The sequence below is a fragment of the Lemur catta genome, chromosome 1, assembly GCF_020740605.2.
Source record: "Lemur catta isolate mLemCat1 chromosome 1, mLemCat1.pri, whole genome shotgun sequence".
Taxonomy (NCBI): Eukaryota; Metazoa; Chordata; class Mammalia; order Primates; family Lemuridae; genus Lemur; species Lemur catta.
This window is the reverse complement of record NC_059128.1, coordinates 91,244,395-91,270,953: the sequence shown is the minus strand read 5'-3', so window position 1 is coordinate 91,270,953 and position 26,559 is coordinate 91,244,395. Positions and strand designations below refer to the sequence as shown.

At 44.5% G+C, this 26,559-nt stretch overlaps 1 protein-coding gene across 1 annotated transcript in view; it reads left to right on the top strand.

Moving 5' to 3' along the window:
* The window catches only part of ANXA2 (annexin A2), a 43,856-nt gene extending 20,234 nt beyond the window's left edge, over positions 1–23,622 (top strand). Inside the window, exons 4-13 of the mRNA XM_045530522.1 lie at positions 8,282–8,376; positions 11,376–11,489; positions 14,599–14,689; positions 15,799–15,878; positions 17,824–17,883; positions 19,490–19,583; positions 20,132–20,227; positions 20,622–20,680; positions 22,128–22,250; positions 23,269–23,622. Of these exons, the coding sequence (XP_045386478.1) occupies positions 8,282–8,376; positions 11,376–11,489; positions 14,599–14,689; positions 15,799–15,878; positions 17,824–17,883; positions 19,490–19,583; positions 20,132–20,227; positions 20,622–20,680; positions 22,128–22,250; positions 23,269–23,328 (872 nt within the window). The 3' untranslated portion in view covers positions 23,329–23,622. The remainder of the gene's footprint in view (positions 1–8,281; positions 8,377–11,375; positions 11,490–14,598; positions 14,690–15,798; positions 15,879–17,823; positions 17,884–19,489; positions 19,584–20,131; positions 20,228–20,621; positions 20,681–22,127; positions 22,251–23,268) is intronic.
* The last annotated feature ends 2,937 nt before the right edge of the window (positions 23,623–26,559 follow it).

The following is a 26,559-nucleotide window of genomic DNA, read 5'->3' as shown; positions in this document are numbered from 1 at the left end:
CTGGGTGAGGAGGTAAAAATTTAACCCAAATAGTAGTCAAAAGGCACACAGACACCAGAGCACACAGGTGAGCACAGATCGGTGGGGACACAGGAGGCAGCAATGGACAGCTCCAGAGACTGGACAGTTTCCAGAAGGGATCACAGCCCCCAGGTGAGCTTCCACCTATTGTCACTAAAGGAATTTAGCTCACTGTCCTAAGTCTGCTTTGTTTCTAGTTTGAAGGGATCTCAGTATTTCCAGAGTATCTTACCTAAACCAAACGCATGGTGGTCTTGTGTGTGCTTCGGCTTGAGGTAGACTATGCAATTACTTACCTTAATTTATGTCTAGTTAGAAACTGAGTGAAGGCATGCAAAAGTAGTAATATTGCTTAATTAACAAGAGGCTTCTGAGACAATCTGTAGGAGTCTCTTGGTCTAGATTGGCCTTGGGTTAAATATATACCGTGCAGTGTACAACACAGCTGTGAATGGTTTACCATATGGGTCCAAATAACTAGAAAGGAAAGTCAGCTAAATTAGAAAAGGATGAATCTAGACTACATAAAATAGATTGTAATTAGCAGCAGCACAACCCCAGAGTTAGTGTAAGTGCCAATAAACGGGCACAGCTTTGGTCTCTATCTGGAAGGGGAGGGTAATGAGTTGCCCTGTTATTATTGCCCGTTTTGATTTTAGCAGTATTTGTGTTTTCCGGAAGGGATGCAAAGCGAGTGATCCCTCCCCCCGCCCTTCTCATGAGTACAAGTATAGAAGCATAACTGCAGCAAGCTTTGCACTTAGTTTTTTCTTATACTTTTAAAATAGAACTGCTTAAGATTTCCAGCATGGCCAACAGACTAACGTCCCATGCCACTGGAAAGCAAGCCAGGATGTGTATTTTTGGTTTCACCTGCACCCCTGGAGGTATATGCATTCAGCTGAGCACAGCAATTAGGAATGTATTCTCTTGCGGGTGTCAGGAGGCAGACCGGCTGGGGAAAGCAGCCTCCCTCCCATGGCAGAGCGGTGGCGAGTGAGGGGCCCCGCGGTCTGAGCGAGAGCACATCAGTGAGGGAGGCCTTGGTGGCTCACGTGGCCCAGGGGCCTTCTCACCCTCCTGGAGGGAGCAGGAAGGAATAGACCTTTCTCAGTTGCTGGGGCCTTTCTCTGGGTTCAAGTTTGCTTTAGACTGAGTTCTCATCTTACCGCAGTGCTGGGAGCCGAGAGGCCAGTGCTGAGTCACAGCCACCTTGTCCGTGCGAGCACAGATTGTCTTTGTGCTGGCGTTTGCCTGTGTGGCTGCGGAGGTGCCCAGCGGGACCCAGCAGCTGTAACACACTGGAAAAGGAGGCCCTGGCGCTTTTCTGACTGTAGGCATCAGCCTTTCTCGCCTGCCTCTCCTCAGCTTTTTCTTTTTTGTAAAATCTGTAACCTCTTTTCCCCGAGTAAATCCAAATACCTGAGACGGTGGCAGCAACCAGATTCGCATCTGGTGTTAGCAACGCCAAGCAGCTTCTCCACTGTCAATTGAGTTAAGGGTGGGTATGTTTCTTTCTCTTGCATCTGTTTAGAGTTTTTATTTTCTGTTTCATGAGGCTGTCAGGGTAACAGGGCACAAAACAGTGCGTGCATTTAATGCCTGTTCCTTCATTGACAGTTTTGTTTGATTTCAATCTTGCATGATGGCAGACTTTGTTTTCCTGCTGGTCCTGTAGAGTGTTTCAGAAATATAATTATATGTGGAATGCAGACAGGGTTCTAGATTATTAAAGTATCCAGTGGGATTAACGAATAGATGATACCTTAAATCCTTTCTAAGGAATTCAGCTAAGGTGAGATCAGGGCATAATGGGATTAGAAGGAATTTGATTACTGGACTAAAACTTCTCAGGCACTTAGCTAAACTGGGGGCTTTCCTCAAGTTGGGACCGTGTCCCCCAGCTGTGCCAGACGTGGGAGAGGCACCGAACTTCCCCCTGCCATAACCCCGTCTCCTCCCACCCCGAGCAGTGTTTATTTTCTCTCCTGTCTCTCAGGCAGCTGCCAGAGTTTATCATATAACTGGACTGCTAATCCAATGCGTGCCAATGGCAGAAATGTATCCTGATCTTCTCTGTGCCCCACATTTTCACAGACCAAAAATCGAATCAGGCAGGGACCAGGCTTGCGACAGAGAAGCTTAGCGGAGAAGGCAGTAGACCGGCTTGCAGTCTTTTCTGCATCCCTGTAAACTAAGTATGATCATGATCACGGTTTCATGGGGTGAGAAACCCAGGCCTAGGGAGGGAACTAATGTGTCCCCGGATCTTACAGGCCTGAGTCCCCCCAAGTTTCTAGAGCACTGTGTCTGTTCCTGCTGCTCCTCCAGAGCCCTCCCTTTGCATCTGCCGCCCCCCTGGGTGTTCTGTCTCGAGGAGAGATGCTCTGGAGACACAGTGCTCACTTGTGCTGAGTGATCCGGGGACGACTTTGAGAGCAGGGATTGTGGGGCAGCAGCACCGTGGCTGATGTGGGGGGTGTGTGAGAAGCTTCTGGGCAATGATGTGTGTGTGTGGTGGGGTGGGCAAGGAGCTTCTCTAGCCCTAAAACCACTTCCAGTAACTGGCTGACTGGTTGGCCTAATTGGCTTGTTGAAAGGACCGCCTCCCTGGCTGTCTCCAGGAGAGGGTCTTTGGCTCTTTCTGTTGAAAACACCTCTGTTGGGTTATCTTTTGGGGGCCATCCATTGTTACCGGGTAGCAAATCGTTACCTACAGGTTACTGAACGCAAGTGCCTTTGTGTGTACTAAACAGTCAGCCTAGCTCTGTACACAGGTGGACACATGACTATCCCAGATCCCTTCCTGGTGCTAGACGGAGGAGTGTGGTATGGAGAAGTATCAAAGTATAATTTCAACAAGGTACAAACATGACTCATAAATATAGGAGGAACATGGGTCAAACATCTATTTAACTCATTGAGGTAAGGCTGATTCAAAGGGAATTTGAGAGACTGGTGTTGATAAGCATTGAGAAAAGAGTAGGATTGCTGGGCTGGATACAAGACCATTAATGTCCTCTAGGACAGGGAAGCCGTAACCTTTGGGGTTATCCTTTCTACTGGACCAAAATGTGCAAGTTAACATGTACCCCACAGACTCTATGCCCAAGTCCGTAGTAAGTAGCAAGTCAAGTAAGAGCACCCCCTGGAGTACAGGTCCTTGGAGAGCCTGTTGGACAATGCTCTAGCTCATAGTGGGAGGCTGTGCTGCCTTATTTTCAAGTTTTGGATAATTTGCTATCACAGGAGACAGGGTTGCCCAGCACAGTGATCCAGGGTCTTTAATCCTACTTTGAATCTCAGCCCTGCAAGTGACTTGCTTCTGCAACCTCGAGTGAGTCCCTGCCTTTTAAGAGCATTGATTTCCTCATTGATACAACAGGGATGACAGTGACACCCTCCTCACATGGGTGTGCTGAGCATTACATGATTGAATGTGTATGAAAAGCATGTAATAAAATTCCTGGCATGTAGTAGGTGCTCAGGAAAAGGTTGCTACTATAGTAAATAAAATATCTCTGTGGCCCTGTCCTCTGTTGTGGCATGCCTCTGACCTTCTTGTTGTTAAGATGATTTCTTTTGATCTTTCGTACTGGTATGCCTGATAATTTGAGTCATGGTTTTCTCATGATCTAGGTAAGGAGAGGTTCTGTGCAGTTTTCCTTCATTTCCAAGTGAGCCCCTGCCCCGAGGGCCTCCTGAGGCCTTCATCAGACGCAAATGAAATCCATTTGCTCTGTGCAGCCACTGTGTCTCGGCAGATGTGAGTCAGCATCCTGTCCAGAAGGGCTGTTGGTGCCCTGCCATGGACAATAAAGACACACATTTTCCATATAATGCCAGACTCTGGAGCCGGCTTGGGGTTTCCACCTGAGAGAGGAGGAGGAAACTCCAGGAAGCTGATTTTGTGGTTCTGGATTCAGCTATCATTTTAAACTGTAAGTGTTTTTTAGGCTTGAAAAATACAGTGGACAGTTTAAGGGACCCAGGACACCCCAGCTTTCTGCTGGAACCTGGCAGCGCCTCCCGGTGGCAGCCCCTTAGCTAAGCATGTAGGGTGGCAACTGACCTCTTGGTTGCCCCCACCCCGAATGTTGAAAATATTGTTGTAGTTAGTCGATTAGATTAGCTGACTATTTTCATTCAAGGAGTAAATGCTTAAAAACTTCCTAGTGCTATATCTCCTATCAGGAGACAATAGATTTGTGTCTCAGTTCCTCGCCAGTCTTAGAAAACTGTAACTCCTATTAGTTTTGGAAAGAAATTTTTAAAAAATCTGCCTGGATCGCAGAATTTATCATGTTCTCACCCATGTTCGGTGGGGTCTGCCCCACCCACACCACTCTTCCCGGTGTGAGCTTTGCTTACTTGCTTAGATTACTTGGTGACCGCCCATATCCGATGCAAGAGAAATGGGATGGAAAAAGAAGCATTATTCAGGTTTGCTGTTTCTTCTTTATGTTTCCCCCCCCGGCCCCCCCAAACACCCCACACAGTTTCTTTTAGACCCTGGGCCCTTCCACAAACACTTCCTTAAGCACTGGAACGTGAGAGGTCAGAAAGTACAAACCCAGAGAGGCAGGACTCCATCTCCGGGGGAATTGAGAGCTTTCCTAGAGTCCTGGCACTGGCTGTGAGTTGTCGGTGGTGATTGTGCTGACGTAGGTAGCCGAGTGTTCCGTCCTCATCCTTCAGCTGCATCCTGGGCAGAAGTGGTGAGCAACCGGATGACCCTCGCAGCCTCAACCTGTACTGAGCTGTTTTCCACAGGAATAAACTGCCTCACCAATTATGATAGCAGGTCAAGAGGAAGCAGCAGTGTTCTAAAGATAACCTGGTTCTATCCCACTGGCAGATTTATGTATTTGGTGTTAAAGCAGAGGACATGCCTTCAGTGGCTTTGACTGGGCCATTGATCCTGGGCTCCATGATTTTTTTCCTCTTTCCAATTCAGTTGAAACATGCAGACAATGGTGTGGGAGAAATAGCTGATGCAGGTGAGGTTTTTAGGTCTGGGTGGTGGGAGAGGAGTCGTCCATTTGCAGAAATAGCCTCCATTTCTTTCTTTGTAGTTACTGGTGTTAGCATTTGTGTAATGCATAAGATCATTCATTTGTAAAGACCCAGCACGTTAGATGCTGCATCTCAGGAGGCTATTTACTCGGTAAATAATTTAGGTAAAATGCATTTAGGTTTCTTCAGACACATAGTTGTTGCCGCCTCCTAGGTGAGATTCAGGTTAACCACCCAGACTTTTTACAAGGATGTCCAGTAATTAGACTGAATTCCAGCTCTGCTACCGGACACTTAGCTGCTGTAGAAAGAAAGGCAAAAAGCTTTTTCATTGACTAAGAGCATAGGACTGCACTACAGTTTGTGGAATGAACCCTTTTTAGATGTTATTTCTTACCTGGGTTGTTTGAACAAAGGTAAGCATTTCTTTCCCTAAAATTGTAGTCAACCCTGTACCTCAAAGAAGGAGTTGGTAGAAGTGACATAAAAGTCTTGTATTGTACATAGGCAGATTGCTAAAGACCTTTCCATTTCCCACCCATGGTTGTCCATCTCTGTTGATGATTCTCAGATAAGGAATTACCAAGGAGCTTGTTGAAATGCTGCTGCTTCCTGGATCCCAAGTCCTAGAGAGTCCTCAGTAGATCTCAGGCGAGGCCCATGGGACTGTGCTTTTAATAATTGCTTCATGTGATTTTAATGCAAGTGGGCCAAGGACCACATTCTGACACAAACACGGACTTTGCATGAGTTTCCAAGAGAGAACTATGTTTCATGGGTCAGTGTTCTTGGTATGCATTCAGGTCAGCTGGCACCTAAGTTGATTTCGGGAAGTATTAGAATTGAAGTTATAGGGTAGGATTGAATCTTGTGTGGTTCTTCAGCATTTTCAGATGGGGGTAATAAAGTTAAGTATAAGGCAAAAACACATTAATAAACAAGTGGTTTTCCTAATATAAAGACAGAGCCTGAGCCACAGAGCAAGAGAGCACACAAGCGAGTGGACACGTGTGTGGGGAGGTGTGCATGCCGATGAGCCCGGACACTCGTCCACTGCAGAGTCTGCGAATAAATCTATCCTGCCCCTACCCAGCTGAAACTAAACATAAGTTAAAGCTCAATGGTATCTGTTAGTGCTTGTGGAAGCAGAACTGGAGGTCATTGTCCAAGCCCCTTCCTTGCGCAGATGTGGAAACTGAGACCCCGGGGGGACAAGTGTTTGCACAGGCCACACATGCAGAGCGGGGCGCAATCTCTGAGCTGCAGACTCACCAGTTATAAAACAGAACGAGAAGTAGCTATCCCCACTTGATTGTTGGATCCCCACTTGATTGTTGTAAGGATTAAATAAGATAGTTTGTGTTAGAGTGTTTGGAAACTGAAGAGAATTACATAGATGTAAATTTCTAATTGTCATGCATGCTGTGTTTCCTTCTAACTAAAGTGTTTAGAACCATGCTGGGTGAAATGCAGTCACTAGTTGATTCTAGATCAATGACTGCATGCCAATCACTGTGTATTTAAAAAACCACTTTTATGGTCATTTTGGTGAACTTTGAGAGCATAGATAATCAAAAGAAAGAAAATTTTAAGTTACCCACAACTCCACCACTCAGATGATCACTATTAAAATTTTGATATAAAGGCTTCTGATATTTTCTTACAGGTACATATATCATGCATATATGCATTTTAAAAAAGTCAGGGTATACTGGGCATACCACTTGGCAACCTGTATTTTTTTACTTAATGGTACATATGTTGTGAATATTTTTCCATATCAATTAATACTTCTATGCCATCATTTTAAATGACTGCATAGTATCCCATTGTATGGACAAAACAACATTTAATAAGTCTCTTACCGGACATAGGTTTTTCTTCTTCCTTGTATTTTTCAGTATTATATACAATACTGAAATAAGCATCTCTGAAGCTGAATCTCATACAGCTATAGGGTCTCCAAGTTTACTTTGACTACTCTAAAAATCAGAGCTAAAGTTATAGATGCTGCAGCTAAGATAAGCAACATATTGGTATGAACTCACTTTGAAATGAGTATATAAATTTTTAAAAATATTATTTATTTTTATAACCCCAGATTGTAACTTTACGCTTTTCGATCTGTCTGGCACACTTGAGAGTTCAGGATACCTCCTGTGTTTGTCTTCTCTTTGCCTTTGCCTCTGACCTTTCTGTTTCTTCTGGACTCACTGATGTAGGCCAAGCCATTTGTGGTTTCCAGGTGACCTTGTGTGCTTAGCAGCTCTACTCTGTCCCCCAAGAATTACCTATCCAGTTATGGCAAAGACTCTTCTTTTCATTAAACAAAGTTCATAATCAGTCAGGAGAGAGACCTTTCATATTGTGAATTCTTAAAATTGTGCTTTCTTAAGTTTTAAATGGCATGTGAAGAGTATTTCTGATATAAAATTGGAAACTTTCAGATACCAGAAGGCATTGCTTATCTTTGTAAATACACATGTTCCAATTAAAATAGGTACTAAAATATTTTCGTGGCACTTCAAAACTCCCAATTTAGATTTAATTTAGATTAAAACACTTACTCTTTTTAATAAAGTTATAAAATTGATTATTAAAATTGCCTATTGAAGATTAAAAGCAGTGGAACGTTTATTTTCCTTACAAAATGATTTAGTCTTCAATACATATGATTGTATTAATCAATTATGCTATTAAAATACAACTGCTATATTAAATCTGACTCATTTGTCATGAGTTTCTATAATTATAGAAATTATACCTAGCTGCTTACATAGCTGTAATCCTGCAATAAATATAAATAATTGTCTCTATTAATTCAGTTTGCAGTTACTGTCTGTTAAATCCTCAGTTAAATGGCAATTTGGGGACCTTCATTTAAAATCCTCCTAAATCTTTGTTGTTCCATCTGACTGCCAAAGCCCCACAAATGCACCTCCTACTGTTGATTCCAGAAACCAATTTATGAATAAAATAGGTTTTTAAAATACAAATATTTAAAAGGTCCATTTAATAAAGCTTGAGGTTTGAGGCTCTGGGGGGAGGGGCGGGGAAGGAAAGGAGGGTGTCGACGTTGGATAGAGGGTGCTGACAAAAGAGAACAAATCCTGGTGTCTTGGTATTTCAGTTTGGAAAAGAGTATATAAATCTTATTTTGAAAAACTGCTTAAAACCTTCTATGTGAGGCCCGAAGTACTAGACCATATGGTTGAGTAACCGTTCACAACTTGTATTTCCGTAGGTGTGGATGAGGTCACCATCGTCAACATTTTGACCAACCGCAGCAATGCACAGAGACAGGACATTGCCTTCGCCTACCAGAGAAGGACCAAAAAGGTACAGGCATTTTTAAGGATGAAGGACATTCCTTGTTGAATTGCATTTATTCAGACATTGCTTTTTCTTTTCATGAGTTATGGTTCTCACCAGCAAAAGCCTTCTGGAACCCTTGGGTACCCAAGCTTCCAAGGTGCCTGGGAGCTCATTTGTACAGACAACACCCTCTTCCAGCCCAGACCACATGGCGAGAGCAGTTCTGGGAACAGAAAGTTAGAAAGGAATAGGGAATAACGGCAATAACAGTAGGTGCCACTAATTGAGTGCTTACTTTGTGCCGGGCACCGTGCTCAATTCTTTACACGTAACAACTCATTTCATCTTTATGACTTCTGCTGGCTCTTGATAAGATGTTTCTAATTTAGTCTTAGGGCATTAGCCTCCACTGAGGATTGATCCTAACAGGCTCCTCTCATTCTTAAAATATATACTGCAATTCTTAAGAGTTTTGCAACAAATGGACTTAGTTGGTAGTGCATTTGGTCTGCAAGGCTATCTTCAACACGCCACGCTCCCGCTATTTAAAAAGCACTTTGTGTGCTTTTTCCTTTGCTTGTCCGCTAGTGGTTAAGAAACAACCGGCACTTGTTCATCCTTTATTTTGTCGCAGTGTTAGGAAATTTTATTTTTAAGGATGTGCTGCTTTATTTTTAACTCCCTGCTATTAAAAGCTTTTGATTTATTCTTGGATGGTGCAGTAAGTGTGGCTTCCTGCAGCTCCCGTTTGACTTATGGCTTTTCACTCATGGCTACCGCAGAAGTGAGCTGGAAGCTTTCTGGAAGAGACGGCTCTGCCCTTGGGGTTGACGTCACCAGCAGGTCCTGGGCGTTGCAGGTCAAGCCTTGCTACGGTGCTCTCCCCTGCCCTCCAAAACAGTTGAAAAGGACATAAATAGGAAAGCATTTGGCTTCTTTCATCTCATGTGCATTAAAATTCTTTTTCTAGTAGATTTATATTAATCTTCCGTAGTGAGGCATAGAGGGAAGTGTTTTATTTCTCCAGCTTCCCAAAAGGATTTGTGTGCTGGGAGAGCCAAGTTCTCATTGGAGTAGAAGGCCCAGCTCTTTGAATGGTAGGCAAGAAATTGATCCTTCAGCTGTCACGCACAGAATGTGGTCTTGGAATACACTTGGGTGTGTATACACAAGTACACACAGAAACAGAGGAGCCTGGATCTTGGTTTCAAATTGGACCGATGGAGAACAAAGCTCTCACGTACCCTTTTGGAGGGGCGGCATTACCAGAATCACCATGAGGTTCAGTGGCCTCACAGGCTTTGCTGTGTGCTGGGCACAGCTCCCCGTCCTGCTCATTCTTGACTCTCATCCTTGGGCCGAGGAGAATCGTCATCTTTTGCAAAAAGACACATAAACCATTTGAGATTGTTCTGGAAGGAAATCCTAGAAGCAGAAGCTTCTGGTTTCAAATCAGGAAAGGAGAAAGGCCTGTGTCGCAGAGTGCTTTAGGACGCGGATAGAGGCTGCCTGGGTGATGAGCACGAAGAGCCCGGCACAGCTGGCAGAAGAGGGGGGAAGCTGGGAGAGACGTCGGATTTTGTGTTTCTTTCATGTTCCAGCACATGCCAGATGCCAGGTTTCTCCGTGGAGGGAATAGTTATGTTTTATTTATCAAACCTTGCTGGTGCTTTTGTTAAGTGCAAAGCTCTGTGCTGGACATTGTACGAAACAGGAAGTTGAACGCCCATAAGGAGTTTAGAATAGAAGTGGAGGAATTCAGTAGGTGCCCGAATGCTATTTGAGGTGTAAACAGAGAATGGGTAGAGGGGAGTGTCAGGGGCAGGCTAAGTTTGGAGTGACCTAACCTCAAAGTTCCAAACTGGAAAATTGGTGTTGTAATTGGGAGGTATTGCTTTTAAAATCCTCTCCGAAGGGCTGTGTGTTCCTAGGACATCGGGAAGCAGGAGAAAATAGGTGGGGAAAGGCTTGGGCCAGACGATTTCTAAGATCCATGTCAGTTCTAACAATCTTGACATCTGAATGATTCGAGATGATTGTTTCTGTAGCAGGCTGCAAATCCCCTCTTACAGCCTGCAAGCACCTCTAGGGGCTGACATTGGAGATGCCATGGGTGTTATCACAAGGCAGGAGAGAAATAAAGAAGGGAGAGAAGAGAAGGGAAAAAGTGAAAAGAAAGAAGAAAAATTTTAAAACAGGAGAGTTCAGCCATCACCCATGATTTATAGGAAGTTTAATCCCAAGGAAATATCTCAAAAGCCACATGGAATTGGGTTATCTGTCTACATACATAGGTGCTGACTCAGACCTCTGACTTAAAATCTTGTGTTCATGGTGACAGTGGAACCTCTAAGAAATTATGTGCAGCCAGGAATTCAAAGAGGTTAGTAGGGGGCTTTAGTTTCCTATCACCTCCATTAACACCGCCCCAACTGGGTGTAGACAAATACTAGATGTTTTCTTAGTATTAGATGTAGTGTTTTGCATAGGAGAACTTCCTGACCCCACTTCCAGCTATGTTGGGGCCTCTGGTTCCTTCTGGTGACTTTGGCTCCTCAAGGATGTGGAGCAGCTGCACAAACATCTTTCGCAGGACAGCAGCAGAACGTGAGGACTGCTTCCTAGGAGGCCGTGCACCCCCTTAGAAGGGGCCTCGACCCGGGAAGGTGCTCTGGCTTGCACCAGGTGTTACCACTTCAAGCAGATTGTCAAGCACCTACACTCACACAGCTTTTTGAGGAATTGCATACTACTCCAGTTTCCTTTTAATGACTGGGGAGAAGGCCAAATCGGCTTGGATTTTAAGGGATTTTGGTACAGCAAAGCACAATCTTTATGTTTCTAACATCTAGGTCTGTCGAAGGGGATGCAGTTGAGGGAGTTTGACCCAAGACTCCAGAGTGGTCAAAGACTCACAACCTGCTTTACAAACGCATCCCTCTTACTTTTGTTTTACTCACCAGTTTTAAAGCGAGTATTTGTTACCAACCAAGTTTTCCGTATGATTGCCTGTTTTTCCGAAGGAACTTGCATCAGCGCTGAAGTCAGCCTTATCTGGCCACCTGGAGACGGTGATTTTGGGCCTATTGAAGACACCTGCTCAGTACGATGCTTCTGAGCTAAAAGCCTCCATGAAGGTAAACGTGTGTGAGATGTCATCTCTGTCAAATCTGCTATTAATATTTGTGAATTACCGCATTCTAAATGTTAATTAGGTGATTTTCAGGTTTGTTGAATTCTCATTTGTAACCATTTTTTTTTTTTTAATGAACTGAAGCTGTAAGTCTCAGGATTTGTACCAAAAATATTTCGATTACTTGTTTTAAGACTGTAAAGAAATTTCATGGTGCTGAGAAGTCAGTTACCAGCTGCTACTGCTCGGCACCTGGGCAATTGGAATACCATTTGGGAAAACTACTTCCTTGATTGCACTTCCTCCTTAAAAAAGATACGTTGGGATATTAAGGCAAAAGAAAAACGCATAGCTTTTGTTAACTGAAGCTTGCAAATTCTGCCCATGCTCTCGTGGGTGTTTCTTCCTCTGATCTTCTGCCTGTCAGTCCCACGGTTTGTTTCAAATTTGTGCAAAATGAGGATATCATAGTGCACATAAGGGGTGATTTCCGATTATGAATGGTACCCGAGTTCAGTTCAAAGTCTTGTAGCACATTTGATCTTTTATGTTTTTCTTTTGCAAAGTTATTTTGAACATGAAATTTTAGGTTAAATTAGATAGTAAAAATTCCAGGTTGGAAACCCTTTGAATTTTGTACCTACCTAAAACACCAAGTTTTTAATACATGTACTAGCGGCATATACATAAATGCATGTTACAGGAGAGGGTGTGGATTCTTTCCATAGTGGGTGCCTGCAGCACTTTGAATAGTCCAACACTGCCCTCTGCTGATAAAACTGGGTAAAGCCTCCGCGCAGTAGGGGGAAGCCATATTTCTGATTTTTTATTCTAAGTCCGAGTGTGTTTTCTGTGATGCCACTGTTCCTGAATTGTGAACAGACTGAGCTGTAAGCCTGTCACCAGAGCTAATGACACAGTTCAGTTGTCATCCTTTCCCCAGAGAGCACGTCGAGGGTGAGGCTGCTTCACACACCGGGCATTTCCAGGGACTGAACTTTATGATAGGTCAGAGCTGCTGAAAGATTTGTTAAGTCTCTTTCTTCCTTCAGTTCTTTCGCTTAGCTCAAGCTGTGCTCAGTTTATTTGGGCAGACTTGCGCTGAGTTTCCTATGTGTGCTGTACTGCAGGGAAGGTATAATTAAGAATGATAAAATGTCAACAACATTTAATGATCCGGTTTGGTAAAGATAACACTCCTGAAAACTGAGTCTTCGGACCTTTGGAGGCATGGATGGTCTGGCTTCTCCTAGGTTTCTTCTGACCATCAACACTTTAGATCAATTTATCTTATTTTCGTCAAGAATCCATTTAGACATGATTTGTATGGTTTTACTATATCTGTTACTAAGTATCAGTGACTTGAAACAGACCTGTTTGAGCTGTCAGGCACTGTTGTAATCTATGTAATTGGGCCCAGTGAAAGGTGCTTTAACTGCTAAATCTTTGACCTTGTGCCAGCTCTTCCATTAGCTATTACAGTTGAGTACCCTTCTGAAATCCATAAAGCTTGAAGTGACATTAACTGAACTATGCTTTTTAAAAAAAATCTGTTTTGACTTCTGGCAATACCAGTGGCAGTATCTGCCATATGTTCCAGTAGGAGTTGCCCTTGTGATAGGAATTGTGGACAATCTGTGGAAAGCTTGGGCCAAGTGTTGGAAATTGCCAAGGTCACCTTTGAATGTAGATGTAAAAACACTATTAGAATGCTCGGCTATTACCACTGGTATATCAGTGATGGAAGGAAACAAATCTTACATTATTCTGCCTGTCTTGCATTTCTACAATGTCAGGATATAGCATTTCTTCCAATGCATGAGTTATTTTTAGACTATATTTCTATCATCTTCGAGATTGAAAAACTGCCCCTCCCTAAGATATTCAAAGATGCTCAGTAGTCATTTTATAACATTTGTATGGAATGCTGTGTGGACCTTTTGCTAACAAGGGAAGAATTCTGGGCTTTGTTGAAACCTCTATAAATCATGATTAAAAACTGTGGTAGAACAGCCATTGGCTCAAAGATTAGATTAAGAATAAAATTCAAAATTAACCATTAACCTGAGGCTTAGCTTATATTACACAAACTACTTTTCCAGGAGCATATAAAATCTAATAAGTTTAATTAATAGCTAACACACTTTTCATGTGGATAAGTTTCTTATTGTATTAACACCTTATAATTGATTTACATTTTAAACAGTTGTAATTCTACTTAGTTCAAAGTGATATTTCCATATTCAGAAAGACAAGTATTAAAGAATCCTGATTATTAAATCTTGACTTTGATCATGAAGCCAGCTTTGAAATACATGTTTCATTGAGTCCTTTCAAGCTATCCGGCACGCTCAAAAGTGTATATATTAAATTTGAATACATCACCCATCAAATTCTTATTCCTTAATAAAGTGTTGGTATCTAGGTTTATTTGGCACTTCATTATTTCCTTTTGCTTCCCTAAAATGCCTGAAGAGTGCATAATAATCAAGCAAAAGTGGAAGTACAAGAATGAAATTTTTAACATTAACCCAATTTTACATTTCAAAGAGGCGAAGCTAAAAATTTTATCTTAACTATACCTTTCCTTAGTAAAAAGACTTACTCTAATGATGCTGGCTGCAGATGACAACATACACTTTCTATATTCCTTCATTTTAAATTAGTGAGAAGAACTGTTTAATGAAGAAAATTCTCATCTATTAAAATAGTAGGTGGTTGTTACAGAAAATGAAAAATAAAGAACAATAGGAAGAAGAAAAAGTTACTTTTTATAAACCCATCAGTAAAAGGCAACCACTTTCAACATTGTGGCACATTCCATCGCTGCCTCTTCCTGTTCATTCTTTTTTTTTTTTTTTATTAATAACATAGTTGAACTCCAACATGCCACTTTTATAACAGCTTGTGCTCTGGGGAAGCATTTTTTAAAGGAATAGAAAATACCATTACTTTGTGCTGAGGAATGTAGTCCAGATTCTTCAGGGGGAACAGAGAAAGGAGAATGCTAAGGGACCCGGTCCACGTTTGCAGTTTGCTTGATGGAGATCAGAGAAGTAGGCTAGTGGTGGGGAAGCCGTTCCCTGCTGACGTTCCTTCTTCCTGGTTCGCAGGGGCTGGGAACTGATGAGGACTCCCTCATTGAGATCATCTGCTCCAGGAACAACCAGGAGCTGCAGGAAATTAACAGAGTCTACAAGGAAAGTGAGTAGCCCTATTTCTGTGATCCTTCCTCTCAGCCCAATTCTGTGACTCCATCGTGGCTACGTGATTTTGTGTTTGGGAGAGCATGCCCGGATTGTCGGTGTGCAGAAGTGCCTGGCACCTTGACCGTTCAGGTGCGGTTGGCCATGGTCAAGGTCTCCCTCTGTCTCTTCCTCATGGCCTGCATTTTGAGTATTACATTCCATTAGAACTTCTGCAAATGGCTGGACGGGGGAAAGAGAGAAAACAGAAAACATCTGATGAGGAGAACTGGAAAGTATCATACAGGGATTCCATTTATTGGGTGCTGTTCAGTCTTTCCATAAGAGAGTCCCAGCTCTGAACTGTGGATGATTGAAGAGTGACTGCCAGAGACCCCTGTGGATCTCTGTACACTAAGCAGTAATAGGAGGCTGTGGGTAGAAAACATAATGCAACTTACATTGCTACTGCATTTTTTCGTTTTTTAAAAATTGATACATCATAGTTGTACTTATTTTGGGGATACATATATTTTGGTGCATGTATATAATGTGTAAGGATCAGGTTAGGGTAACTGGGATATCCCTCACCTCACACATTTATCTTTTCTTTGTTTTGGGGACATCAAAATTCATCTGTAGCTACTGCGTTTCAATTTAGATGCTATTTTGAATACCAAAATATAAATTCATTTAAAAGTATTATTTAATTCTTACTAGTTTTTGCCATTGTGCATTTTCTCAATCAGTGGATAATAAAGCACATTTGTGTGTGTGTGTGTGGCCCTCCAAATCTGTTGGTGTTCAAAATGAATATTTATAGTTAAGAAGGTTGGGAACTAGTATTTTAACTACAAAACAGGTCACTGATCAAAGGTGAGCTTGAAGATCCCTGATTTGATCTAACCCTGTGTGTCACTTGTCACTGATGATCACTCTGGCTCTGATTTCATGGGGGTAAAAACCGTTTTGGAGAATCTGCCCTCAGTCTGGGGTTAAGGAGCATGGACGTGTCCAGCTGACACACCTGTTATGCCTTTCATTCTTGGTGGGGAAGGGGGTAATTGGGGTGGGTGGGTGGTTGGCTGCATGGGCAGGAAGCCTAAGACTGATGTGTTATTTTCCAAGTGTACAAGACCGATCTGGAGAAGGACATTATTTCCGACACATCCGGAGACTTCCGCAAGCTGATGGTTGCTCTTGCAAAGGTTGGTTTCCAGGTTTATTTCTTTGCCCTTGCTTCCTCCCAGGCAAGTCATATATCTCTGCAGTCCCCAACCCCTGGGCCAGTCTGTGGCCTGTTAGGAACTGGGCCGCACAGCAGGAGGTGAGTGGTGGGCAAGCGAAGCTTCATCTGTATTTGCAGCCGCTCCCCATCGCTCGCATCACTGCCTGAGCTCCACCTCCTGTTACATCAGTGGTGGCCTTAGATTCTCATAGGAGCACAAACCCTACTGTAAACTGCGCGTGTGAGGGATCTAGGTTGCTTGCTCCTTATGAGAATCTAAAGCCTGATGATCTGAGGTGGAGCTGAGGTGGTGATGCTAGCACCAAGGAGTGGCAGCAAACACAGATTATCATTAGCAGAGAGGTTTGACTGCACAGAGACCATAATAAATCAATTGCTTGCAGACTCATATCAAAACCCTATCAGTGAGTGGCAAGTGCTAGTGCAATAATAGAAATAAAGTGTACAATAAGTGTAATGTGCTTGAATCATCCCAAAACCATTCCCCTCCTCCCCCATCCGTGGAAAAATTGTCTTCCATGAAACCAGTCCCTGGTGCCAAAAAAGGTTGGGGCCCGCTGACACACCTCATTTTATACTTGGGAGTGAATTAACTAAATCCTCTGCTTGCATCAGAAATTCAGCTGCATTTTTGACAGTGGGTTTGCACTGTCACTGCAGAGTTGTCATTTTTGTATAATAGGATTTCTTATCCTGCAAAACCGCATGGACAAGTGGACTTTGGGGGCCAGAGGAGGAATAGGCGGCTCTCAAGTCCTGGCCTGGATTCATGTGCCAGCCCTGACCGCGTGACTCAGGGAAGGTCACTTTGCCTCTGTCAGTGGCTACACAGGACCCAGTGGGAAGTGACCCTCTTGTTCATTTCTCCTGCTCTCACTTCTTATAGGAGAACTTGCCCATGTAGCCCTTTTTGTGGAGTGGGGGGGTCTTTGTAGAGCTGATTGCTAATGTTAGTACATTAACATGGAGGAAAGGCATCTCCCCTCTGAATCTCAAGTTCTGGCCGGTGGGCAACTTAATGCCTACATGCCAAGGGAGGGAAGAGAAATTATTTTCTCAGAGAACGTTGGTGACAAATGACAGACAGTGTGCAGCGTCCTGTGCACTCACGCCGCCATTACTGCAGCAGCTCCCTGGCTCTGCCCCCTCCATCTCCCACCTGCCCCGGGCGGTGGAACCACGGACCTCTCAGAAATACACTTTCACCATTCTACTGCGCTGTTCAAAACCCATTTCTGCTACATCAGATCCAAACTCTCAAATGCCTTTAAAGGTACTCTGCGCCCCGGCCCTCCCTGCCTTCATCTTCTTTGCTGGGATTCCCTCCTGCCCAGCCCTGCCCTGGCGCGACAGCACCTCACGAACCCGTGCCCTGCCTGGACCTGTGCTGTCCGGCTTGTGCAGGACGGCGCCCTTGCCCTCCTCGCTAGCCACACCTGACTCACGGTCGAGGTTCAGCTCAGGCCCTGCCCCAGTGTTCACACACTCTGCTGACTCCACTCTCTGAGTTCTCCCTTCATTCGCACTTCACGTCTTAGTGCTGGAGATCGTCATGTTGTTTTTCCATGTGTTCTATGCTTATTTCTCCATCTGGCTTGTAGCCTCTTTGAGGAAAGGAACTCAATCTCATTAGCTTTCTGGGGAGACAGGATGGGAATTCTTTATGGTGCTTAGCCCAGGACTGGGTACGGAGGGGGTCAGTGATGGCAAGGGACAGCACCCCCCGACCCTGCCTCAACTATTTTACTATTCCTTGGTCTTACCTAGACCTCAAAGTGAAGAAAAATTTTAAATGGCTGTTATTCAGGAAATTAACTAATGGTTTCCAGAAGTTGGGGAGAAAATATTTTCCATTTAAAATATACAAACAAATAGATTTGATGTTCTTAATTTCTTTTCTGCAGGGTAGAAGAGCAGAGGATGGCTCAGTCATTGATTATGAACTGATTGACCAAGATGCTCGGGTAAGTGCTGGCTTTTTGCTTTGAGCTTCTGTTTTCTGGTAAGTCTCTGGGGAGTCTGTGTAGTAATCTATTCCTGTGTCACAGATCACCCCCAAACTTATGGCTTAAAACAACAGACATTTATTATCTCTCTGTTTCTGTGGGTCAGGAATTGAGGAGGGGCTTAGCGGGATGGTTCTAGCTCAGGATCTCTTGTGAGGTCGCTGACAAAATGTTGGCCAGGGCTGCAGTCGCCTGAGGGCTTGACTGGGTCAGGGGACCTACTGCCAGGTGGCACACCCACCCACATGGCTGTTGGCAGGACACCTTGGAATCGCTCCACGCAGGCTTCCCTGCAGGATTGCTTGAGTGTCCTCACAACATGGCGGCCGGCTTTCCCCAGAGCGAGTGATCCAACAGAGAGAGCCAGGAGGAAACTGCAGTGTCTCTTGTGACCTAATCCCAGGAGTCACACAGTCACTTCTGTCGTAGTCTTTTCATTAGAAGTGAGCACCGAGTCTAGCTCGTAATCAGTGGGAGAGGAATTGGGCTTCACCTTTGGAAGGGAGGAATATCCAAGAATAGGTGGCCATATTTTAGACTCGCAACAGTTTGACGGCAATATTTATTAAAAGACATTCCCTTATAATGCTGGTGTTAATTATAAGATCAATACCTGGCTTGTGTGTGCTCATTCAGGCTTTGCTTGTATGGAAGGACCAGTCTGTGCAGGGTGTGAGTTGGCCGTGCATGCACTCCCATGGAGCAAGCACGTGGGGAGGCAGAGGAAGATGGTGACGGCACAGCCAGGGACAGAAAGGCTCACTCTCCCCCCTGGTAGGGGAGAGGGGAGGGCAGCAGAGGCAGACTATGGAACTAGAACCAGTAAAAGCACTACTCAGTTGGAAAAGAACCCTTCTTTTCCAACTGAGTAGTGCTTTTACTGGTTCTAGTTCCATAGTTTCTGAGAACTGTTTGTTAGGCTCATTCAGGCTACTATAGATGATGTTCCTTATTACTCAGTTATCTCAATGCAAGTCATAACAGCTGCAGAGAAAAATTAATTTAAATTCATTTTAGTTTTAAAATTCAACATATTCCACATAGCACTTTTAGCAGGTGGTAGGGAAGGGTTTTAAATAAAGTAATAGAAGTTGGGATTTGCAACTCCCAGATGGTGGAAGATCCCTGAATGGCTATCTGCTTCTGCATCAGCCTTTCTTCCTCTGGCCCTTCCTGCCATTGTTAGCATTACTTCTAGCTCCTAAATTTTCCCCAGAAACTGAAAGTGAGATTGGACTGGCTCCTTTTGTAGCTCCATTGTTTCCTGAACATTTGATGTCCTTTATATGAACAGAAGCTCTTGGTCCTTCCGTTTGTGCTCAAGGAAGGAGATCTTACGGCACCAACCTCATGAACAATCTGCAGTCTCGTATTCTATCTGTTTGTGCCTAAGGAAGACTGCTTGTGACCTAAATAGTACGTTTTTGCCCATGTCTGCAATGCAGTCATCCTTTCTCATTTGGCATTTTGAACATGTACAGTGTTTTAGGTATTTCGCGTGACATTTTTTATGCCCTTGCTCTGGATCGTGTAGTTAACTTCTCCTGGTTGGTTGCACTTGTAGGATCTCTATGATGCTGGAGTGAAGAGGAAAGGAACCGACGTTCCCAAGTGGATCAGCATCATGACTGAGCGGAGTGTATGTCACCTCCAGAAAGGTGGGCACTGTGCCGAGGGGGTCTTCCGTGCCTAGGGGCTCTTGGGCAGCCAGGTGGATGTCTGCGCTGGGGCTGGGGCTGCCAGAACAAGGTTCACTTCCACTTGGCACTTTCATGGGCCCACTCATTTCCCTCACCGAGTCCAGTCCCCCTCCTCTCCTGTTCTGGATCCTTCTCTGCCCCAGATAGTTTCCATGTTTGGTGCTGTAGAGGGCTCGCTGCCCCTTCTTATTTGATGATCATTTTATCTTGCCATATTTGTTGAAGTAGTGGACTTCACTGGGTGCTAGATACTGTTTCTTGTGGTCTTCAGATGGAATGGGTTCCACTCAGGGAATTTGGAATGGTCAAAATGTTTGGCCTGGGCAATGCCATTCAGGACAGGTGCACTGGTATAGCTCTTCCAGGAAAAAGTGGTGCAATGTTGGCTCTAGTCACCATGGCAACCCTCTAGGATGCTATGTTCATCCTTAATGTTTTTTTAATCATGGTGCATAACTGTGTGGGTGGTGGCTCTGATCTGATAACTGTGTGTCGCTTTTCCTTAGTATTTGAGAGGTACAAGAGCTACAGCCCTTATGACATGTTGGAGAGCATCAAGAAGGAGGTCAAAGGGGACCTGGAGAATGCTTTCCTGAACTTGGGTGAGTGACTGTGGCCCCCGCCCCTGGTGGACATCAGCTTTCAGTGGACAGTGCTGAAGCATCTTAACTGCATACACTTAAGGATAGAATAGTGAAGAAGCGCCTAAACTGGTAGAACAGATTGTCACCAGGGAGCACTAGGACAGCAGGAGAAGAGAGGGATGTGTTAGGGAAACCCATACGCACTTGGGTTTCTGTAGCCCTCAGAGTCCAACCCACAGCAGAACTTAGTATTTCAGAGGGTTCCTGGATTTCCCTTAGCCTGTACTGTTTTGCAGCCCATTTCTGTTGTGTCAGGGTCACTTTTGGTTTGTGGCCTGGGGTCAGGGTGTCCTGTCCCCCCGGAGGAGGAGAGACACGTGGCTGCAGCCCTGACTCTGTCTTCTCTCCGCAGTCCAGTGCATCCAGAACAAGCCTCTGTATTTTGCCGACCGGCTGTACGACTCCATGAAGGTAAGGGCGGCCGGGTGAGACGCCCACGTTTCCACACTACTAGGCTTTGGATTTAGGCTTTTCTTCTTTTGTGCCCCAAACTAAGTCTCCTTACTAGTGGATGGAGAAAAGGATCCCACTGTCTAGATGCAGGAACACACTAGTCAGCTGTGGTTGTATTGGACCGGTGAGAAAACCAGAAATCCATCTTCTTTCTCTCTCTCGGCTGCGTGAAGATGTGTTTGTGTGCGAGCAGAAAACAAAGCGCCGTGGGAGAGAGAAAATGCGAGATGGTAGTCACACCTGATTCCTGCTCTGGCTTTTCAGTGATTTCCTCCTATTTCCCCTAAAGTAAAGACAAGTGAGGAAAGGAGAGATTATTAAGCACCTACTATGCAATAGACACGTGCTACTATTTTACCTTAAATCCTTGCAAAGCAACCTCTGAGGCTTATGTGATTATCTTTACAGATGAAGAGACTGGAGCTCAGAAAGCCTCAACTTGCTTGAGGTTCCATAGCCAGATTTCAACCTGTCTGTCACACTCCAGGGCCAGCCTTGCAACTCTCCCTTAAAGGGCCATCTCTTCCCACAGACCCATCCCATTTTCCATGCCTCAGATGTGCCTTGTGTTTTCCAGGCTGTTGCCGTTTCTTCTGGAAGCATCTCCCTTGTGTGTGCAGCCTCTCTCCAACCTCCCGTTGGGTTCCATGTTGGATATGACCCCTTGGTGCCTCTGGTCTGAGGCTCTGGCAGTGCACTTAGTGGTCCTTACTGCTCATAGCATTCAGAAATGGCAGAGCCAGGATAAAAGTGCCTTGGCATGTCCTCTCTAAGCCTGGAGAGTCTCGAACCTTTTGTTACGTATGTAACACTGACCTCTGGAACCGAACCTTGCCGTGGTAGGCACTCAGGGCACATTTATTGAACATACAGAGTGGGAATTGGTGCTGACTAAATCCTGGTGTGTTTGGAATTCCAAGATGCTCATTTTTCTTAAGGAAATAATTTCACTGTTGTGTTTGCAGCATCAAGAATTCAAATCAGTTCCACATGCAAAAAAATCTTATTGTAGGCTGAGTATCCTTTATCTGAAATGCTTGGGACCAGAAGTATTTCAGATTTTGATTTTTTTTGAATTTTGGAATATTTACATATATATAATGAGATATCTTGGGGATGGGACCCAAGTATAAACACTAAATTCATTTATGTTTCATATACACCTTATACACATAGCCTAAAAGTACTTTAATACAATATTTTAAATAATCTTGTTCATGAAACAAAGTTTGTGTTAAGTACTATGTGTGGAATCTTCCACTTGTGGTGTCATGTTGGTGCTCAAAAAAGCTCTGGATTTTGGAGCATTTCAGTTTTCAGATTTTTGAATTACGGATGCTCAGCCTTTTTTTTTGATGACAACATTCTCTGTGAATTTAACTTGGAACGTCCACTTGACTTTCAGGGCAAGGGGACTCGCGATAAGGTCCTGATGAGAATCATGATCTCCCGCAGCGAAGTGGACATGTTGAAAATCAGGTCTGAGTTCAAGAGGAAGTACGGCAAGTCCCTGTACTACTACATCCAGGTGAGGCCCGCAGCCTGCCCTGCCATCCAGAGCCCGGGGGGCCCTGGGCAGGTGGCCCGGAAAAATGATGGCAGAACGGTGATTTTCTGTTCTGTTATTCTCTGGGGAAGGAATGCTGGTCATCGAATATCAGGGGTTTATTTTGAAAGCACCATTTACAATTTGTCCTGGACTTCTGTAGAATCAGGCAAATATTTTATATTTTCCACACCCGTTACTCTGCAGTGATACTAATATTAATAATTGGCGTTCACGATGATGATCCTGCAAGACTTGCTGACACCCTGAGGAGACTTGGAAGATATTTTATTTTCTTTCTATGGGCTGAAAAATTCTGTGATGGGCCTGACAACTTTAGTTCTCAGAACTGCCATCTCTCCAGTCGGTTTAGTCTCTGTGCATTTTGGAGTGATGGAGCATTTGCACGTGAGGAGCGATGGTGGTCACAGTGGTACCACTGCGTGCATTTCAGACAGGCTTTGCAATTCCCCTTGTAGAAAGGTCCTGAAATTTCCGAAGGCGTGTCCGTGGTTGCCAGGGATGAGTTTAGAGGTAGATTGGGTATCCCCAGCTTTATTAGGGCACATGTTTAAAGTTGAGGGACCAGTTGGACTCTTAGTAATTGTTTGCTCACCTCACCATAAGAATCTGGGAAAAGCAGAGTAAGGCAGGAAGGCACCTCATCCTCTGTGGAGGGGGGAGGGTGAGGAGGAAAGTGGAGGTGTTTGCAGGACCTCGCTGCAGTAAGAGCAGCTCTGGCCACTTAACCGTGCAAAGCCTCAGCACCCGCATTCTCTCCACCCTGCAGTCTTAAGGGGACTTGAAAGTCTTCCCTACCCGCTGCCCCAACCACACTCCCAGCGGGTCCCCTGGCGATGGTTTGGGTGTGGGCAGGCCCTGCAGAGTCCATCTTTGTTGTGGGAAAGGCTTTACTGTACGTTGAGGCTGCTTCTATGTTCTTGTGGGTTTGGTCTGTTTTCTGACACCGCATTTCTTTTTTCTCCTGGGCCATTTGTAGCAAGACACTAAGGGCGACTACCAGAAAGCGCTGTTGTACCTGTGTGGTGGAGATGACTGAAGCCCGACTCAGCATGAGCATCTGGAAACGGTGCTCCCTACGCTTCCAGCTAACAGGTCTAGAAAACCAGCTTGCGACTAACAGCCCCCGTGGCCGTCCCCGTGAGGAGGATGTTAGCCTTGCCCCCAGCCTTATCTTAGTAGCCCGAGCATCGCCTGGCCTTCTTGTCTAGTCTCTTCTTTTAGCCAAAGAAATGAACATTCCAAGGAGTTGGAAGTGACGTCTATGATGTGAAACCCTTTGCCTCTTGTGTACTGTGTCATAAACAGATGAATAAACTGAATTTTTACTTTAGAAACAAGTAAATTGTTGGCCTTGCTTTCAGTTTAATTGTTTAAAAATTAAATGTGCAAAGGGTTATATTGTTCAGCTGGTAACATCGTGCCTAGAGGAAGAAAGCTCTAGAATTGAGCTGTCCAACATGGTAGCTACTATAGAGATGTGGCTAGTTTAATTTAAATTAATTCCCATTGAATAAAATTCAAAATTCAGTTCCTCAGTCACTCTCCTCATTTCAAATGCTCAGTATCTGCATGTGGTTAGCAGCTAGTGTGTTGGACATGCAGGTAGAGAACGTTTCCATTACCATAGAATGTTCTGTGGGCAAGGCTACATGCCCAGGGGATGAGAGATCCTATGGGGGAGAAAAAAAATCCCAGAATGACCCGTCATCTGCTCATATTTCTACAGGTAAATTAGGTGAGACAAGCATCAGTGGTGGCCACAAACTGGGGAGAGGAGTGGGATGGGGTGGAGGATTCAGTTCAGCAGATATTGCAACTATCTCTATAAGTCACTAGACTTACAGAAATAAATAACATCCCGCCCCAACCCCAAGCACTCACCTTTCAGCGAGTCAGGCTACAACATTCCTGTAAAGGAAATCTAACAGAAATGGATCGAGGACACAGAGAAGAAAGTGATTTCTTTCGACTGGGAGGATTGAGCAAGATGACAAAGAGAAGGAAACCCGTGAGCTGCACCCTAAAGTCTAAGCTGGGGCAAAGCTCTCCGTGCAGATTCTTAAGGTTCTGAGAGTGGGTGACAGGGCGTTCACACAACTAGTACACAGGTCAGAAAGTACACAGACTGTACGGTGAGAATTAGGTCTCATTCACCCTTACCCGAACCAGCCAGTGGCCTTGCCCACGGTCACCTGCTTTCCGATACATCTTTCCATGGACAGACTCTGCGTAATAAACATGTATGTGTATTTATGTATCTGCGTGAATGAATGTGAAGGTGCTGGTCACAGGCTGCTAGCCTGGCACGCTGTGGACTCCTTTTTATGCGGACTCCTTTTTATGCAAGTACTTTTCCTAAGCAGGGGGTAGGGCTGGGGGTGGGGGGAAATGGACAACTCTCCCAAATCTTTCTACTACATGTCCTCCCCGTCAGACACCTGGCTGATGTAGGACAGTCTCAGTAGTCTGCAGGGCCCAGGCGGGTAATGGAAATGGATGTGTGAAATGGGCAGGCTGGACGAGGGTGGGAGTCCAGAGAAATGGGGAGGCCTGCCTACTTAGACACTCACATCCAGTGCAAACAACAGTAGCAACAACGTGGTATCAACCAAACCAAATACATCTGCGGGCTGATAGGCTTGTTGTTTTGACCCTCTGGCAAACTTTGGATGGAAATTCAGGTGGAGCGTGAGTCTCGAGGCACCAGTGGCCCATAAAGTACCTGTAAGTCCTCTGAGATATTTTTTATAAAGCAGGTTATGCTAAAATAGGGGATTTTTGTCCAATGTGTCCTGCTATGCATATTAGAATTGATGCCCTAAATCCCAAAATAAACTTTTCTGTGTGCTTGGGGCAGAGTTCCAGGAACTGCATAAGAAGCAGGACTTTCTGTTTAACCCTAAATTATCACGTTGAACTCAGAATTGATAGGGCTGGGCAGAGGCTGCCGGGAGCAATGTTTCAGATCAGGAAAAATGTAGGATTTATTTCCTCTCACCCACAGAGTATGTTTCAGGCTGCAAAGGGAACAGCATCAGGCAAGGCCATGCAGTGTGTATGGACCCGGGCCATGCTCCTGCCGCACCCAGGCCAGCCTGGCCGCAGTCTGCCCGATCTAGACCCTCTGGCAGGTGTGAGGGAAAATCCAGAAGGCAGGCTGGCACAGGAGAGGATCACGGAGAACTGTTCCAAACACCGCCTGCTGTCTCTCCTCTGTGTGGAACATGGTTGTCTAGTGTTTCCCAAAACTCACAGCAAGGGCCCTTGCAATTCGGTCTCATTTGCTTCTGGATTTCAGCCTGTCCTCCTCAGTCAAGCTGTCCAAACCAGTTCTTGAAGTAAAGAGAACCATCTGGAGATTTGAATAGTCTCCCCAACAATTTTACTTTGCAAAGAGAAGGAAAAGGGCACCAGGCAGGCTTTAACATTTTGTGAGTTGATAACAAGAACTTTGATTTTAGTCTTTGAGGAATTAAAAGGCAATGGGACACCATGTAGCCATGAAAACTTACTGAACGATGCACTATAATCAAGAATATGATCCCCCCCACCCCAACTTGGGGGGCTATCACATTGCACAGCTCTGGAGAACAGTCTTCACATTGTAGTCTGTGTGAACGGTATCGCCCCTAGAGTTGTGCAGTGCACAACCTGAGCAGGCATACACGATGGCCCTATATTGTAACCCTATGCATGTGTGACGTGGCCTATTAGGCCTTTTGCTACAGAGTTGGCATCCAGATTAAAAAGCTGGAAGACAAATCTTACTTGGAAACAAATGAGTGAACCCCTAAAGGTCTTGACTTTTCCATGGACTCACGCATGATGGTTGGACCAGTTTTACCAGGCTATGCACAAGTGACTCTGTCTATGCATCTTCCCCAGTATGTGAAGTTCCCATGGTGTAAATTATTAGTAAAGATAGCTAAAGCAGGGAAAATCAGGCTCACAAAATGGCTACATTTAGCAAGAAAAATGATTTGAGGACAGGAATCTTTTAAATCAATTTTTAGTCTTTAAATGACTTCAATCTCCAGACCTCTCCCTGTGTTTTGACAAACAGCTTTGGCTTCTTACCCACATCAGTTTATTTGACCTTTCCCCATCAACTACCAAAATGAAAACTCCGCCGTAAGAGAGAGATGGAGAGAGAGGGAGCAATTTTAAACATCCCTTAGCAATGAGGCAGAACATGCTAAAGCCATCAAGTTCTAGTTGTTCATTCTATTTATTGAAAAAAGCTTGTAGCCTGATTTCTTTTATGCGA